This window comes from Amphiura filiformis, chromosome 19 (assembly GCF_039555335.1).
Source record: "Amphiura filiformis chromosome 19, Afil_fr2py, whole genome shotgun sequence".
NCBI lineage: Eukaryota > Metazoa > Echinodermata > Ophiuroidea > Amphilepidida > Amphiuridae > Amphiura > Amphiura filiformis.
In genome coordinates, this window is record NC_092646.1 from 8,712,227 (window position 1) to 8,730,892 (window position 18,666).

Genomic DNA, 18,666 nt, shown 5'->3' on the forward strand with positions numbered 1-18,666 from the left:
CTGTAAAGATTTGACTCTAATTTAGCTTGCAATTCCAACACATTCTTTCCTTTACACATTAAACTTGTATCATCTGCGTACATGATAGTTTTACAGTTAACAGCATTAGGCATACAATTTACAAAAATAATAAATAACAAAGGACCCAGAATTGATCCTTGCGGAATTCCAATATTAACATTTTCAAAGTCAGATAAAGAAGAATTTACACTAACTGTTTGAGATCTTTTATAGAAATATGACTTAAACCACAGAAGCTCTTTGCCTTGAACACCATATTTTTCAAGTTTCACAATAGCGATTGGGTTTATTATCACAGACATTCACCTGAAATTCAGAATCATTGTTTTGTTCTGTTTTTAATATGTTGTTTTGCTTTATATTTCATATTTTTGTTTGTTTATTTTTGTTTATGTTTAGTATAGTTTGCCAGAATTTTCAGGCAGACGCTCAATCAGATAGTGTAACATGCTTAGAAGGCGAAAATGCTAATGGTATAGCGCGGGCTCTCATTGAACAAGTACATTGTCGTGCCACTTTTACTGCGCCTGACCGTTGACGTCTGAAATCATATCAATAAATCATGTTAATTATTAATATTGCATGGTTCACTTGTTTCAAGTGTGACCGTCATCAACTAAATTAAAACAATGAATTTCTTCACCCCATTACTTTATCAACGCCACCTAGATAGCTCTAGATTCTTAGTCTCGCGCCCAGACTGCATGGTAAAGGTAAACGTGGCACGACAATGTACGTATTCAATGGGAGCCCGCGCTACCCGGCCGCGCTAATCGGCGCTATAGGCCTACCACAAGATTTGCTGCATCCATCGGAAATAAATGAAAAGTTAAATTTCTAAATGACACATTTTTTGCATGTAATGTTAATTTTTTTTATCAGTATTTACAAAGGTTGTGGACAACCAATGAGTTAATGTTGATGTACATTGCTTGTTATTTTAAGATTCGTATCAGAATCTGCTCGGTGGTTAATGAGTCATGGGAAATACGACAGAGCCGAAAAGATTATCCGAAGAGCAGCCAAAGTCAACGAAGTCGAGCTTCCAGATGTGTTATTTGATGAAAATGACAAGATGGCAGAAAAGGTAACAAAAATATACAAAAATATAAGTGTTTCTAAAAGGCTGCAAGAATAAGAAAAATTTTAATTAAGTGTCATTTTTCGAACATTTTATTTTAGGGAAATGGGGCTAGGCGAATTTATGTATGGCGCAGGGAGGAGTGTAAAACCAGTCAGCGCGTAAATAGGCCAATTAAATTAAAAACATCAAATCCAAGTTGTGGAACAGTGCCTAATATGCATAAATCCAAAATGGCCACTTATGGAGGGGTGACATTTCAAATTCGCGTGGACAAGGAACTTGTACAGCTAATTGTCCTGGTCAACACGTACGAAACTGGGGGGGCTGATTCTTGCTGTCATGGTTTAGAGTCGATTAGGGTTTGCGCTGATCTCGAACTTCGTATCCCACTCATGAGTGTAATTTCCCTTGTGGATCCAATAAAGTTTTATTTAACTTGACTTGATCCCTGCAATGGTAGATTGGATGATAAGGGCAACGTGATCAGAGAATTATAACAAATACAATTTCCAAAAGTTTACACTGTCTTTCAGCACAAAAATTCACTAACCTTGAATTTTCGATGTGTGACACACATCTTCATCAGAAGAAGTCCAAAGATGTTGTTATGGACTTGCCTTTTTGTTGATAATTGGCAACTTTTGGTCGAATTAGGGCGTTGTATAAGGTTGGCAATTCCAGTCCTTGATCGCGATTTAGTTCTGGCGATTTCTTCTTGATCTGGATCGGAGATAGACTGAAGGAGCACAAGTCAACTGCCCCCAGCCACAAACCCTCTGCTGTTGCAGAGCACAAAACAGAGTCTCGCCACAATATTGACTGGGAATCCACAAAGGTGTTAGCCAAGGATGATAGAGAGTACACCCGTTTAGTCAGAGGATGTTTAAAGACATTCCCACAACCCAATGGGGTTTCTGACCTTGTATGTCTGGCTTTTGTACACATGTGGTACAGTTGATCATGGCTTGCATTGGAATTGTGTGCAAATATCTGGTGTTTTCATCCTATTATTTAACATTCATAACATCGAGACTTAGGAATAAAATTAATGCAGTGGGACAATATGAATGTTTCCTGTAAGAAAATCAAATATCAGTCCTAAGTCTCAACTATTAGCTTGTTGGCTGCAGTTTTACAATTACCATTTTGTGTGTGTGGCAATGGGGACTTTGCCTTTAAAATTAGGTTATATTGATCAAATTTCCCAATCATAGTGCATTGTAGGAATGCCTTTAAGCCTCCTCTGCGTTTTGTAGTACTGGAGGCCATCAGGCCAGATCAAGAAGAAATCGCCAGAATTAAATCGCGATCAACGACTGGAATTGCCAACCTTATACAACGCCCTCATTCGACCAAAATTGCCAATGATCAACAAAAGGGCAAGTCCATCACAACATCTTAGGACTTCTTCTTCTGAAGATGTGTGTCACACATCGAAAATTCAAGGTTAGTGAATTTCTGTGCTGAAAGTCAATTTAAACTTTTGGAAATTGTTTATTACCAGCACGTATGAACTTACATTCGAACAAATATACTGTTTATACTCCTACTGCAGGAAGCTAGATTCACAACCGGTGGACGTCGACCAACACAGTTAGATCTATTCCGGACTCCAAATCTTAGATTTAAAACGCTGAATATTATGTACAATTGGTAAGACTTCTCTAGATCTCATCAATTAACATATTCTGTAACCATGGTAACTGATAAGACGACTCTCTCTAGATCTCAATGTACATGTATATTCTGTACAACTGGTAAGACTTCTCTAGATCTCTATACATATTCTGTAAAACTGGTAAGACTTCTCGTGATCTCTATTTACATATTGTGTACAACTGGTAAGACTTCTCGTGATCTCTCTATTTACATATTCTGTACAACTGGTAAGACTTCTCTAGATTTCTATGTACATATTCTATACAACTGGTAAGACTTCTCGTGATCTCAATGTACATATTCTATACAACTGGTAAGAGTTCTCTAGATCTCTATGTACATCTTCTGTACAACTGGTAAGACTTCTCTAGCTCTCTATTTACATATTCTATACAACTGGTAAGACTTCTCTTGATCTCAATGTACATATTCTATACAACTGGTAAGAGTTCTCTAGATCTCTATGTACATATTCTGTAGAACTGGTAAGACTTCTCTAGATCTCTATTTACATATTCTGTACAACTGGTAAGACTTCTCTAGATCTCTATTTACATATTCTGTACAACTGGTAAGTCTTCTCTAGATCTCTATGTACATATTCTGTACAACTGGTAAGACTTCTCTAGATCTCTATGTACATATTGTGTACAACTGGTAAGACTTTTCTAGATCTCTATTTACATATTCTGTACAACTGGTAAGACTTCTCTAGATCTCTATGTACATATTCTGTACAACTGGTAAGACTTCTCTAGATTTCTATGTACATATTCAGTACAACTGGTAAGACTTCTCTAGATCTCTATGTACATATTCTGTACAACTGGTAAGACTTCTCTAGATCTCTATGTACATATTCATGCAGCCAAAGTCAACGAAGTCGAGCTTCCAGATGTGTTATTTGATGAAAATGACAAGATGGCAGAAAAGGTAACAAAAATATACAAAAATATAAGTGTTTCTAAAAGGCTGCAAGAATAAGAAAAATTTTAATTAAGTGTCATTTTTCGAACATTTTATTTTAGGGAAATGGGGCTAGGCGAATTTATGTATGGCGCAGGGAGGAGTGTAAAACCAGTCAGCGCGTAAATAGGCCAATTAAATTAAAAACATCAAATCCAAGTTGTGGAACAGTGCCTAATATGCATAAATCCAAAATGGCCACTTATGGAGGGGTGACATTTCAAATTCGCGTGGACAAGGAACTTGTACAGCTAATTGTCCTGGTCAACACGTACGAAACTGGGGGGGCTGATTCTTGCTGTCATGGTTTAGAGTCGATTAGGGTTTGCGCTGATCTCGAACTTCGTATCCCACTCATGAGTGTAATTTCCTTGTGGATCCAATAAAGTTTTATTTAACTTGACTTGATCCCTGCAATGGTAGATTGGATGATAAGGGCAACGTGATCAGAGAATTATAACAAATACAATTTCCAAAAGTTTACACTGTCTTTCAGCACAAAAATTCACTAACCTTGAATTTTCGATGTGTGACACACATCTTCATCAGAAGAAGTCCAAAGATGTTGTTATGGACTTGCCTTTTTGTTGATAATTGGCAACTTTTGGTCGAATTAGGGCGTTGTATAAGGTTGGCAATTCCAGTCCTTGATCGCGATTTAGTTCTGGCGATTTCTTCTTGATCTGGATCGGAGATAGACTGAAGGAGCACAAGTCAACTGCCCCCAGCCACAAACCCTCTGCTGTTGCAGAGCACAAAACAGAGTCTCGCCACAATATTGACTGGGAATCCACAAAGGTGTTAGCCAAGGATGATAGAGAGTACACCCGTTTAGTCAGAGGATGTTTAAAGACATTCCCACAACCCAATGGGGTTTCTGACCTTGTATGTCTGGCTTTTGTACACATGTGGTACAGTTGATCATGGCTTGCATTGGAATTGTGTGCAAATATCTGGTGTTTTCATCCTATTATTTAACATTCATAACATCGAGACTTAGGAATAAAATTAATGCAGTGGGACAATATGAATGTTTCCTGTAAGAAAATCAAATATCAGTCCTAAGTCTCAACTATTAGCTTGTTGGCTGCAGTTTTACAATTACCATTTTGTGTGTGTGGCAATGGGGACTTTGCCTTTAAAATTAGGTTATATTGATCAAATTTCCCAATCATAGTGCATTGTAGGAATGCCTTTAAGCCTCCTCTGCGTTTTGTAGTACTGGAGGCCATCAGGCCAGATCAAGAAGAAATCGCCAGAATTAAATCGCGATCAACGACTGGAATTGCCAACCTTATACAACGCCCTCATTCGACCAAAAGTTGCCAATGATCAACAAAAGGGCAAGTCCATCACAACATCTTAGGACTTCTTCTTCTGAAGATGTGTGTCACACATCGAAAATTCAAGGTTAGTGAATTTCTGTGCTGAAAGTCAATTTAAACTTTTGGAAATTGTTTATTACCAGCACGTATGAACTTACATTCGAACAAATATACTGTTTATACTCCTACTGCAGGAAGCTAGATTCACAACCGGTGGACGTCGACCAACACAGTTAGATCTATTCCGGACTCCAAATCTTAGATTTAAAACGCTGAATATTATGTACAATTGGTAAGACTTCTCTAGATCTCATCAATTAACATATTCTGTAACCATGGTAACTGATAAGACGACTCTCTCTAGATCTCAATGTACATGTATATTCTGTACAACTGGTAAGACTTCTCTAGATCTCTATACATATTCTGTAAAACTGGTAAGACTTCTCGTGATCTCTATTTACATATTGTGTACAACTGGTAAGACTTCTCGTGATCTCTATTTACATATTCTGTACAACTGGTAAGACTTCTCTAGATTTCTATGTACATATTCTATACAACTGGTAAGACTTCTCGTGATCTCAATGTACATATTCTATACAACTGGTAAGAGTTCTCTAGATCTCTATGTACATCTTCTGTACAACTGGTAAGACTTCTCTAGCTCTCTATTTACATATTCTATACAACTGGTAAGACTTCTCTTGATCTCAATGTACATATTCTATACAACTGGTAAGAGTTCTCTAGATCTCTATGTACATATTCTGTAGAACTGGTAAGACTTCTCTAGATCTCTATTTACATATTCTGTACAACTGGTAAGACTTCTCTAGATCTCTATTTACATATTCTGTACAACTGGTAAGTCTTCTCTAGATCTCTATGTACATATTCTGTACAACTGGTAAGACTTCTCTAGATCTCTATGTACATATTGTGTACAACTGGTAAGACTTTTCTAGATCTCTATTTACATATTCTGTACAACTGGTAAGACTTCTCTAGATCTCTATGTACATATTCTGTACAACTGGTAAGACTTCTCTAGATTTCTATGTACATATTCAGTACAACTGGTAAGACTTCTCTAGATCTCTATGTACATATTCTGTACAACTGGTAAGACTTCTCTAGATCTCTATGTACATATTCTGTCTCTAGATTTCTATGTACATATTTAGTACAACTGGTAAGACTTCTCTAGATCTCTATGTACATATTGTGTACAACTGGTAAGACTTCTCTAGATTTCTATGTACATATTCAGTACAACTGGTAAGACTTCTCCAGATCTTTGTACATCTTATTCTGTACAACTGGTAATTAAGACTTCACTAGATCACTGTGTATATATTCTTATCATATAGCTGCGAGATTGATTCAAGTTGATCGCCATAAAAGTGTGTGACACAGTGACACTACAATAATGTATATACAGTTTATATATAAATATATCGACTGATCAGTGCCAGAAGTGGGCAAGTGCAATGGCTGCCCTGTGAACATTCACACACAGTATATTATAGTCATCTACCTATGGCTGATTTTGCACTTCCCGACTTCTGGCACTGATTAGTCGATATTAAATTGTTCATAGGTTCGTGAATAACCTTGTATACTACGGGCTGTCGCTAAGTACATCAGGGCTGGGCGTGAACGTCTACCTGGCAGCATTTGTATCAGGTGCAGTTGAATTCCCCGCATATTTGAGCTGTTGGTTTATCGTACAGAGATTTGGAAGAAAAGTGCCCTCTGTTTATACATGGTCGTTGGTGGCGTTGCTTGTTTGCTTACAATCGTTGTGCGTGAGTATTTCGAATTATCTCGACATTTAGAAATAGGGATATTGTACGCGTGACGTCAATGTGATGTCACGTACCTGCGTGCGATAATAGGCAACACTGGAATGATATCAATTTGACATCACGTACCTGAATACGATAATCGGCAACGCTGGAATGACATCAATTTGCCGTCTAAGAGTCGTTGCCTCAAAGAGTCGAGACCGTAGGTTATAGTCGCAATGTTGGTTGCTCCAAGAGTCAGAGTGAAGACCGTAGGTTATAGTTGCAATGTTGGTTACTCCAAGAGTCAAGACCGTATGTTATAGTTGCAATGTTGGTTGCGCCAAGAGTCAGAGTCAAGACCGTAGGATATATATAGTTGCAATGTTATTTACTCCAAGAGTCAAGACCGTATGTTATAGTTGCAATGTTGGTTGCGCCAAGATTCAAGACCGTGGGTTATAGTTGCAATGTTGGCTGTTCCAAGATTCAAGACCGTATGTTATAGATACAATGTTGGTTGCCCTAAGAGTAAGAACCGTAGGTTATAGATGCAATGTTGGTTGCACTAAGCGTCAAGACCGTAGGCAATAGTGGCAATGTTGGTTGCTCCAAGAGTCAAGACCGTAGGTTGTTGTCGCAGTGTTGATTGCTCCAAGAGTTAAGACCCTAGGCTAGTCGCAATGTTGGTTGCTCCAAGAGTCAAGACCGTAGCTTATAGTCGCAATGTTGTTTGCTCCAAGAGTCAAGACCGTAGGATATAGTTGCAATGTTGGTTATTCCAAGAGTCAAGGCCGTATGTTATAGTTGCAATGTTGGTTGCGCCAAGAGTCAAGACCGCAGGTTATAGTTGCAATGTTGGCTGTTCCAAGAGTCAAGACCGTATGTTATAGATACAATGTTGGTTTCCCTAAGAGTCAGAACCGTAGGTTATAGATGCAATGTTGGTTGCACTAAGCGTCAAGACCGTAGGTAATAGTGGCAATGTTGGTTGCTCCAAGAGTCAAGACCGTGGGTTTAGGTTGTTGTCGCAGTGTTGATTGCTCCAAGAGTTAAGACCCTAGGCTAGTCGCAATGTTGGTTGCTCCAAGAGTCAAGACCGTAGCTTATAGTCGCAATGTTGTTTGCTCCAAGAGTCAAGACCATAGGTTATAGTCGCAATGTTGGTTGCTCCAAGAGTCAAGACCGTAGCTTATAGTCGCAATGTTGTTTGCTCCAAGAGTCAAGACCATATGTTATAGATGAAATGTTGGTTGCCCTAAGTGTCAAGAGCGTAGGTTATAGTATAGTTGCAATGTTGGTTGCTCCAAGAGTCACGACCGTAGGTTATATTCGCAATGTTTGGTGCTCCAAGAGTCAAGACCCTAGGTTAGTCGCAATGTTGGGTGCTCACACAGTCAAGACCGTAGGTTATAGTCGCAATGTTGGGTGCTCCAAGAGTCAAGACCCTAGGTTAGTCGCAATGTTGGTTGCTCCAAGAGTCACGACCGTAGGTTATATTCGCAATGTTGGTTGCTCCGAGAGTCAAGACCGTTATAGTTATAGTTGCATTGGTGGTTGCTCCAAGAGTCAAGACCGTATGTTATAGTCGGAATGTTGGGTGCTCCAAGAGTCAAGACCCTAGGTTAGTCGCAATGTTGGTTGCTCCAAGAGTCACGACCGTAGGTTATATTCGCAATGTTGGTTGCTCCAAGAGTCAAGACCGTAGGTTATAGTGGCATTGTTGGTTGCTCCAAGAGTCAAGACCGTAGGTTATAGTCGCAATGTTGGGTGCTCCAAGAGTCAAGACCCTAGGTTAGTCGCAATGTTGGTTGCTCCAAGAGTCAAAACCCTAGGTTAGTCGCAATGTTGGTTGCTCCAAGAGTCAAGACCGTAGGTTATAGTTGCAATGTTGGTTGCTCCAAGAGTCAAGACTGTAGGTTATAGTCGCAATGTTGGGTGCTCCAAGAGTCAAAACCCTAGGTTAGTCGCAATGTTGGTTGCTCCAAGAGTCAAGACCCTAGGTTAGTCGCAATGTTGGTTGCTCCAAGAGTCAAGACTGTAGGTTATAGTCGCAATGTTGGTTGCTCCAAGAGTCAAGACCCTAGGTTAGTCGCAATGTTGGTTGCTCCAAGAGTCAAGACCCTAGGTTAGTCGCTATGTTGGTTGCTCCAAGAGTCAAGACCCTAGGTTAGTCGCAATGTTGGTTGCTCCAACAAGGTATGTCTGGTTGCCCAGATTAAATTTATTTGATCAGTTTTAGCATTTCCAGATGAACGAGAGTCTACACATTTTCAAATTAAAATTAAGAATGACATTTCATAAAATTCAAAATATATAACAGGAAATGTTGACTTTTTCTAAAAGAGGAAAACATGAAGATAATTTGTTAAATTACAACAATTAATTTTCAATACAACAATTTTTCAAATTTATTTTCAGCTCTTGGTGTGTCCCGAACCATCCCAGCAAACACAAAACGTTTCCAAAACGTTTTGAATTGGTTTTTATTTGGTTTTGGTTTTTTAAAACGTTAAATACACGTTTCCAAAACGTTTTGATAAACATCGAGTTATCTGATGGCAGAATAGTTCGACCAAAACGTTATAAAAACGTTCTAATAACGTAGACCCATTGTAGACAAAATACTCACGAAAAAAACAATTCAAATCACAATGTTCATAGATCGTTCCATTCGACTGGGGTTCCACTATATAACCAATTAGCTGGATATTAAATAATTATTTAATATTTATTATAATAAGTAGGCTATCGAATCAACAAGAGACTTGCATTTTATTTTTCTGTAATTTATTTAGGCCTACTGTACGTTATTTGCATGAATGATGACAGATATGAATAAAAAACGTAAGCAAATTAAAGTAAAAAGTACCGGTAAATTTACATTGCTTTATTTTATATATCAACTTTCAAAAGATGTAACCATGGTAACGCACGGTCTCGATTTCGTAAAATAATGAACCGGCGGTTAGTCTCGAGTCCCAGACGGCTTGTGCTCCTCGTTACTCAAGGAGCACAAGCCGGCTGGGACTAAGACTACCCACCGGTTAGTGCGGTTTGTGTGTTTCGAAATACTAGTAACAAATTGTAACCGTTTTGACCATGCATCAACGGATATATCTGTGAATCTCAATTGCTGACTGTTTACGGTGGAATTTAATAGGCCTAGCTAACCTTTAATCATGTTTATAGATCAAAAGATAAACGTGTATAGGCCTTTGATTTTGTAGACAAGTTGCAGCTATGTTTTGGGCGAAACATTTGCGTTTTTAATGGAATTACTGACATATGATTTTAGTCTGCACTGATGGCGAGCAATGGGGACTACTACACAGTACTATAGTACTAGTATCCTTGATCTCAGTGACCTTATACTTGACTAGCCTATACGTGGTTACTGCTCAACTACTACTAAAGGGTTCACAAAAAATAACTCCCCCCTTAAAATTAAAAGACATTTTTTTGCATAACTTGACATACATTCGTTGATTTGAACAATCTAAAAACCTGTGAATAAAGGAATCATTTTCCTACCCTCCCAAAGTTCTTTCCTTAAAAAATCTTTTTGTTTTGGCCAAAAATAATCACATTCTCCAAAAATGATGCTTTCAGAAAAAGTTGCACTTTTCCACATCCTATACATTTAATGTACAAAAACATTCTCGATATCAATGTTTTGATTTATTTAATGGTGTTTTTGTTTTGTTTAATTTTTATGTATACGATTACCCAGTCACACTTGCAATCATCTTGCAGTATAAAACAATGACTAATTGACATGTACAGGGTTTTTCTGGAAGATTTTATTGAGGCGGTGTTTCAAAAATGGTAAAATCAATTTAAGAGTCACAAAACATTTCTTTTCATAACTTAACATTCATTTCGTTGATTTGAAAAATGTAAAAACCTGTGAATAGAGGCATCTTTTTGCTACCCTACCAAAGTTATCCTTTCTTAAAATCTTTTTGTTTTGGTCAAAAATTTTTCAAAAATGATGCTTTAAAAAAAGTTGCGCTTTTCAACATCCCATACATGTAATGTACACAACTTTCTCGGTATCAATGTTACGATTGATTTAATTGGGTTTTTTTCCTTCACCTTTTTGTCTCTGAACTCTGAGTCACCCATGCAACCATCACGCAGTGCAAAATAATGATTTGTTGAAGCTAATTTTGACATAAATGAGGATGTTGAAAAGTGCAACTTTTTCTGAAAGCATAATTTTTAGAAAACGTGATTATTTTTGGCCAAAACAAAAAGATTTTCAGACGAAAGAACGTTGGGAGGGTAGAAAAACAATTCCTTTATTCACAGGTTTTTAAATTTTCAAATCCACGAAATGTATGTCAAGTTATGCAAAAAAATGTTCTGTAATTTTAGGGGGGAGTTATTTTTTGTGAACCCTTTAACTATATATTAGCTGTTCAAATTTGATTCTGGTGTGGAGAAAGCGATACAATTCTACATGTATTTTTGTTGTATATATTAGCTGTTCAAATTTGATTCTGGTGTGGAGAAAGCGATACAATTCTACATGTATTTTTGTTGTATTTAATGATAAGTGTTCCGGCTCCAAGAGTAAAGTATAACAGCATTAGGTCTACTCATTTAGGTAAGGTTTCATCAATTAAGGCCCTTTTATTTCTTAATTCTGTAAATTTTAATAGCATGACATGGTATAAATGTGCCATTTGTTTCTGATTATAATCATATATAATATTCACGCTAGTTGCCCATTGCAAGTCTCTTGTTGGTTTATATACTGCGCCAAAAAGTATCCTTACACTTGGAAGAAAAATAGATAGCGCATCTATTAAATAAATAAATTTACCGAAATATGGTTTAGTTTTAATTCACATGTTCAGTTCAGTTCAGTGAGTTGTAGAATTGATTTTTTCCAAGTGTAAGGATACTTTTATAATTTTAGCGCAGAAAACATTTACATTAATGTATTTTAATATCACATTTAATATCCTAGCTAAGGTTGGCTTTCATATTTTGGTTATCCGAATCATGCTGCCAGCTGCCGGCAAGAATAATCGATGCAACAGGACTGGACTGGGACGCTGAACATGTCTTGATGTCGAAGACATTGGGGACATGGAGTTATACATTATCTCATGGTGTACATCTTTTACTTTCATGGTTAATGTATTTCTTCATGGTTTCATGTCTTATATACTACACAAGAGATCGAAGTGTTAACGTCATAACCATGATAACTTGGATTACCAAAGTGATGCGGTTTATTAGCATTTGGAAAACGGTCTGATAACGTTTTCAAAACGTGTCATGCAAACGTTATTGAAACGTATTTAGAACTACGTTTTAAAAACGCAATATTGAAACGGTTTTTAAACAAAAGTGAAACGTAATATTAACGTGAAAAAACGTAATCAAAACGTTTCATGCAAACGTTATTGAAACGTATTCAAAACTCCACACATTTACGTTTTTAAAACGCAATATTGAAACGTTTCTTAAACCAAAGTGAAACGATTTTTTAACGTTTTAAAAACGTATTTTGGCTAGCTGGGATCGTTGCCATGGTGGGTAAATTCTGCATCTCTGCATCATTCGGTCTCATCTACATCTTTTCAGCGGAGATTTATCCAACGGTAGTCCGGTGTGTTTATTGCTCTGCGCTGCGTGATTGCCATAGGCTTCACAAGTTTTGTGATGTTTTCTCAAAATATCAAGAGCTATCTCAAGAACCACCGTACTAATATTATACTGATTTGTACAGACTTTCACCTATTACGAAATCGCTGTGGGTTTACTGGAGCATACGAAAATACAGTACTCTTTACTTTATGTTGAAGCCTATGGCTAGCACGCGCAGCATTAATTCAAACTAAAAATTTCGTCAAAATAAAGCTGAATTCATACTCGATCGCCGAGCGATCGCGATGTACCACTTTTGGAAAGCGATGGACAATTGCCGGATTTTGTCATGCATCGCTCGTTGCTTTTGCATATAAATTTATCACGGCGATATAGCGATTGCAGACGACAAAAATATTTAAAAGGCCAAGAAAATCCATATTGCTATCAATAAGTATTTCTTTGAATTAACTCATCTCTGAAACTTAATGATTGAGAAAGGTAAATTAATAGCAAAATAATAGATCCAGTTGGTTGTAAATGATTGGTTGATGCATTCACGTGTCAAGCGATATCGCTCGAAAGTTAAGGTTTCTTCAACTCGCTGCAAAGGCGACGTCGTTTTGCCTCACTGATTTGTATAGATTCAACGGCTTGATGCTCTAAAAACAGAAGTAAACATTCACACTGAGCATACGTGAGAAGCGCATTTCTGCAAAAGTGATAAGAGTATAAATGCAGCTTAATATCCCCAAACCACACCCTTTACAACACATCCCATCCAGCCCTATCGTGTGAGGTGCAAAATTGCGTTACAGCTATTCATCAAGTCCCAAATAATGATTAAGCAGCCCCTCAACAATATATTGCATATCATAAAATTAACTAAAATCACCAAATCGCCAAATTAACAAACATTTTACGACTTTTCGTGTTGACCAGTTAATTTTAAATTTCATATTCCGTATAGGACTACTCATGATTTAGCACCAGAATTCTTAGCTATTCTTATACCGAACTAAATGCCACAAAAGCAAAACTAATATGTTTAAATAGCCCCGCATACATCGAAAAGGTATTTCGAGGTTGATGGCGTGCGATATTTGTGAGCAACCTCATGCACAGGCATAAGAAGGAGTTGCACCCCAACGTGAAAAGTGAGGTTCAAGTTTGCACCTCAAGAAACAGTTCTTAATTCCAAGGCTGATCCTGTCCCACCCCAACATTCCACACTTACACTGAAGCCTCCCCCTCCCCCACATACACACATATCTACGTGGTATACATATCAGTGTCCCTTATTATACTGATGTCATAATTACCACTATCGTTACAGGGGCATTGGACTGGGACTTTCCTCCATGTCAGCTCGTGTCAGCGGTGTTCTCTCCCCATTAATCCTTCTCCTTGGTAACTACTGGGCTCCTCTACCAGTCATTATCTTTGGCGTCAACTCTATTCTTGCTGGACTACTTGTGTTACTTCTACCAGAAACTCTCGGAATAGATCTACCACAGTCACTTCAAGATGGAGAAGAATACGGCAGTAAGTACATGATATGTAAAAGTGTGCTGAGGCTTGTGGATCAACGTCTAGGCGTTGTGCCTGTGCGTAGCGCACTATATATAAACCACAGCGATTTTTATAGGCCTGCAATGTTACGAGCCGTAATGACTCAAGGCCAAAATCACCTTTAACCAAATTCACACGAATGCACAACAATAATACACTGTTTGATTAAGTTAACAATATCTGAGTTTTTAAATCAAAAGATAAATATGATTTATCAATAATCTTGTGAGTGAACATAAATACATGCAAACGATAACCAACACCAACAATTTTTAGAGCAAATAATTATTTTAAAAAATGAAAAAATGAAAAAAATGAAACTATTTATAGTGCACTCTACACCCACAAGCCTCAACATACTTTCCAGGAAATCTCTGACCACTGTGGCCCATAAGATTTGAGACGATAATATTTTCCTCCTTCATTTTCTTTCCGTAAACAGAAGGGCAAAGCAAATTGCCATGTTTTCAAAAGACGGCAGATTATCATCATGGCAATGGCTACAAACCAACACCAAAAGAAGATGGCCATGGGGATGAGGCTGATGATGTTACAGAACAAAAAGTGTAAAATCAATTGTTGTTTGGACAACCAAGTAATATATTTTATGAGAAGTTACAATTATTCTAATTCTGGTTATGTAAATATTTGTAATAAATAAAGAATAACGTCGTATGATAAATAATGTATCGAGGCAGTAAGAATGTAAAAATGGGTAAGGCGAATAACAGTTTTAACTACCTGTGACATACCGTTCTTTAGTTAAAACCAAACAGCCATAGCTTGTTGCGGTGGTCATTTTTCTGCCCACGCAGGGTTCAAAAATGAAATTACCCGCAAATTTTACCAAAATGATCTCCAAATAAGGAATAGTTTGTACAGCCTGGAATGCTTCGTTACTGACCAACAATTCGGCAATAAAGATCAACCCCGACCATGACATATTTTGCAATATGTTACCTAGGTAACGAAACATATTTAGATGGTGATAACTTTTCCTTATTTGACTTGTTTTTACATGATGAGGAATTCGAGACAATTTTCTTTTTTGGCCGCATGTCTACATTACAATCATGTAAAAATCTGAATGTTACAATATGGCTTTTAAATTACATCTGAGGTGTGTGTTTGATGTTTTCTTAAATACAGTAAGAGACTGGATGAGTTTAAGTGACGGGTGGGGAACGCTCCAGACAAGATCACATTGTGATCACATGAGTGATGATCGATTGTACGAACTAGAGAATGAACTAGACAACATAAAATGGGACATCATTAGACTTAGCGAAGTAAGACGAAAAGGAGAAGCTTTATATGATCTTCAAAGCGGGAATACAAAATATCGATTTTCATTATCTAAATCAATATATTATGGAAAAATAACACTTTGATGTTTTGCAAATGTTCTACAAATCATATACTTTGAAAACTTGCTCGATTTATTGTTGTTAATGAGTAACTGTTATATACGTTTTACAAAAGCCCTCTTTACAACATAACTCAAGAACCACAGGACCTACAAAAGGATATCTGTGATGTTTGAATTCTTGATGTACTCACTATGAAAGGATGAATGCAATGAATGCGGCGACTATTTTAACTGCCACTAAACTCGACTCAACTACAAGGCGCAAATTAGCTTCTATTGCTGATTCTAGCTTTTCTAACCCTAACACTGAACCCTGCTTTTTGATATCGGAAGTCAAAGAAGATACGAAAAAGGAGAGAAGGAAAAGAATTTTTCACTTGGCACCCCCGGGATTCGAACCTTTGACCCCCCGCATGCCAAGCACACAATCACGGACCGGTAGCTACACGGGTTACCGCTGCCCGGCCAGCAATTCCGTGAGCATATAACGCTTAAGGTGATTGCGTCATCGCAGACCCTGGGATTCATGCATGCGCAGAATTTTTCATCGTGGTATTTTGTGGTATTTTTGGGTGTGAGATCTGGTACATATCTTTTCTGTATGAAGCATCGCAAACTAGTAAAGCCTTTCAAACCAAAGGCGTCAATAAAGAAAAACGTTATTTCATACTGAATAAAACAGCATTTCACTTTTGTCATATGGGCAGCAGAGATGTTACCTCAACAAGATGTTAAAATTGAATGCCCAGATTTCCTGTGAACATGCATCCATCAAGCCAGGATCTAATTTACATGACAAACAAAATCTGAATATTGACAATCCTAATGAATTGTCCACAAAGGAACTGGACTGACCTAGTATCCAGGTCTGACCACTATTAAACATACCCACACAACACCTCGATTGCAAGCTCCAGTGCAAATACCTGCAACTAGATTTAAGGGATCATGACATTAAGGTGAATACCTAGAAAACAATCCACTTTTATTTTTAGAGATCAACTCCAATTATGACATTTACGCCCCCCCCTTTACAAATTGTGGTTACACAATTTTCATGTAACACACAATCACCACTAAAAATAAGTGGATTTACATTTTCCACAACTTACCATCTACCACTTAACCTTAAGCGGATTTACAGTTGTAACTGTGAACTGTCTTCACCAAGAATGTAAATACTCAAAGTTACTTTTCACATAACTCTTACCTTCTTCAGTGTACATTGCACAAATTCTGCCTTTTAATCTACAATGCTACACAAAAATACACATCACCTTATTCATGTGAAATCCTGCTCATGTAGTCTGCACCAATGTTGTTACTTCCCTTGATTGCCTCAATCATGTAGTGATATGGCTGCAAGGACAATGCCCAGTGCATTATCCGACCATTTACAACTTTGAACGCTTCACGCATAGCAGTGGTTGATGATCTGTTTCCAAGACAAAGTCTCGTCCGTACAAATAAAGTTCTAACTTGCGAATTGCCCATACGACGGCAAGAAACTCTTTCTCCATTATCGCATATCCTCTCTGTGCTTTGTTCAACTTCTTACTCAATATGCAAGTGGAAATTTGACACCTTCGAACTCCTGAAACAGGACAGCTCCGATCGCTACATCACTTGCATCTGTGCGTAGAATGAATTGACGACGGAAGTCTGGTAGATGTAGAATGGGTGCTTTTCCAAGCATACTCTTGAGGGTCTAAAATGCTACTTCTTGGCTTCTCTCCCAATTGATTTTTGTTGGTTCACCAGCTTTGGTCTTGTCTGTCAATGGTACCGCTATGGCTCCTAAGTTCGAAATGTACTGCCTGTTGAAACTGGCAAGACCCAAAACGACTTCAGCTGTGTTTTGGTCACAGGACGTGGAGCCTTCTGTATCACCTCCAACTTATCTAGATTTGGATGACAACATCCCTTCTCAACAGTATGACCTAGAAATTCGACACGCTGAAAGCCAATATAGCAAGCTATAGCACTTCGAGGTTTAGCAGTCAAGTTTGCATCTCTGAGCCTTTTCATAAGTTCATTCAATTTCTCTAATTGTTCTGCCCAAGTGACTGTATACACTAATATGTCATCTATGTAGTTTACTACTTTGTCAAGATTGTTCAACAATTTCCTCATAATCCTAGAAAATGTTGCAGGAGCGTTGACGAGCCCGAACGGCATTCTCCGGTATTGATACAACTGATCAAAAGCAAGGAACGCAGTGAGCGGTTTGGCATTCTCAGTCAGTGGAACTTGCCAATAACCCTTACTAAGGTCTAACTTTGAGAAATACTGTGCATCTCCCAATTGATCACTGTTGATCAAAGATTTCTTGAGGAGAAGGAATCCCCTCTGCGTCAAATTCGGTAATCGCATTAATTTTGCGAGTGTCACAACATATTCGACGACAACCAGCGGCGATGCATATCATTATGGACTAGTTGATGGTTCGATCACATCCAACTCCAACATTGTTTTGATTTCCTCCTTCACCGAGTCTCGTAAGGCATATGGAATAAGATATGGCTTAGTACGGAACGCTGTACTATCAGTAAGTTTGATATCATGCGAACCTAGATGAGTAAACCCTGGTTGGTCTGTTAGTACACTACTATAGTTACCGTAGTAGCAACCTCTTCACTTCCAAACTCTGCTCTTCTGTCAAGCCTTGGTTGATATGTACAACAGCTATGGTTTCTTCAGCCTGAAAAGATGGAATCTGTAGAAGATCTTCATTTGTCAAAAACATCATCTTCCTCTGACAACTCTTCATGTACTTCACTTTCAATGATGGCACTACACGCAAGTTGTAATAGACCAGCCACTACCTTGGATGGTTGATCAGTATCTCTGCGAAAATACTTCAACAGTATGTTTGCATGGAATGTCTTCACCTTGGTACCAAAATCCACCTTGTAATCCATACTACCTACTTTACCTACCACAGGAAATGGACCATTCTAATGTAAGAGAAGTTTGGTATGGTCTGTAGGCAGCAACAACAATACCTCATCTCCGACATCAAATTTCCTAGCCTTTAGCCTTTCTGTCATTAGTTAGGGGAAAAAGTTCACTTTGGTGACCACTCTCTGGCTAGTAAGGTTTGACGATTGATTCGACTTCTATGGACCATTTAGAAAAAAAAAATGTCACTCGCGAAAATCCCGGCATTTTTCGCTAGAGGCCAAAATCCAAAATGGCGGCCACCACCATTTTGAAAATTTAAGTTTTGAACCAGAGCACCTATAATCATGCACAAAGACACTTTTTCGGATATGT

General features: G+C 37.9%; 1 protein-coding gene across 1 annotated transcript in view; it reads left to right on the top strand.

Moving 5' to 3' along the window:
• Positions 1-15,425, top strand: part of LOC140140879 (organic cation transporter protein-like) — a 37,582-nt gene extending 22,157 nt beyond the window's left edge. Inside the window, 8 exon segments of the mRNA XM_072162628.1 lie at positions 967-1,108; positions 2,661-2,758; positions 6,659-6,804; positions 6,807-6,862; positions 11,935-11,950; positions 12,378-12,471; positions 13,786-13,994; positions 14,464-15,425. Of these exon segments, the coding sequence (XP_072018729.1) occupies positions 967-1,108; positions 2,661-2,758; positions 6,659-6,804; positions 6,807-6,862; positions 11,935-11,950; positions 12,378-12,471; positions 13,786-13,994; positions 14,464-14,591 (889 nt within the window). The 3' untranslated portion in view covers positions 14,592-15,425.
• Positions 15,426-18,666: the final 3,241 nt, after the last annotated feature.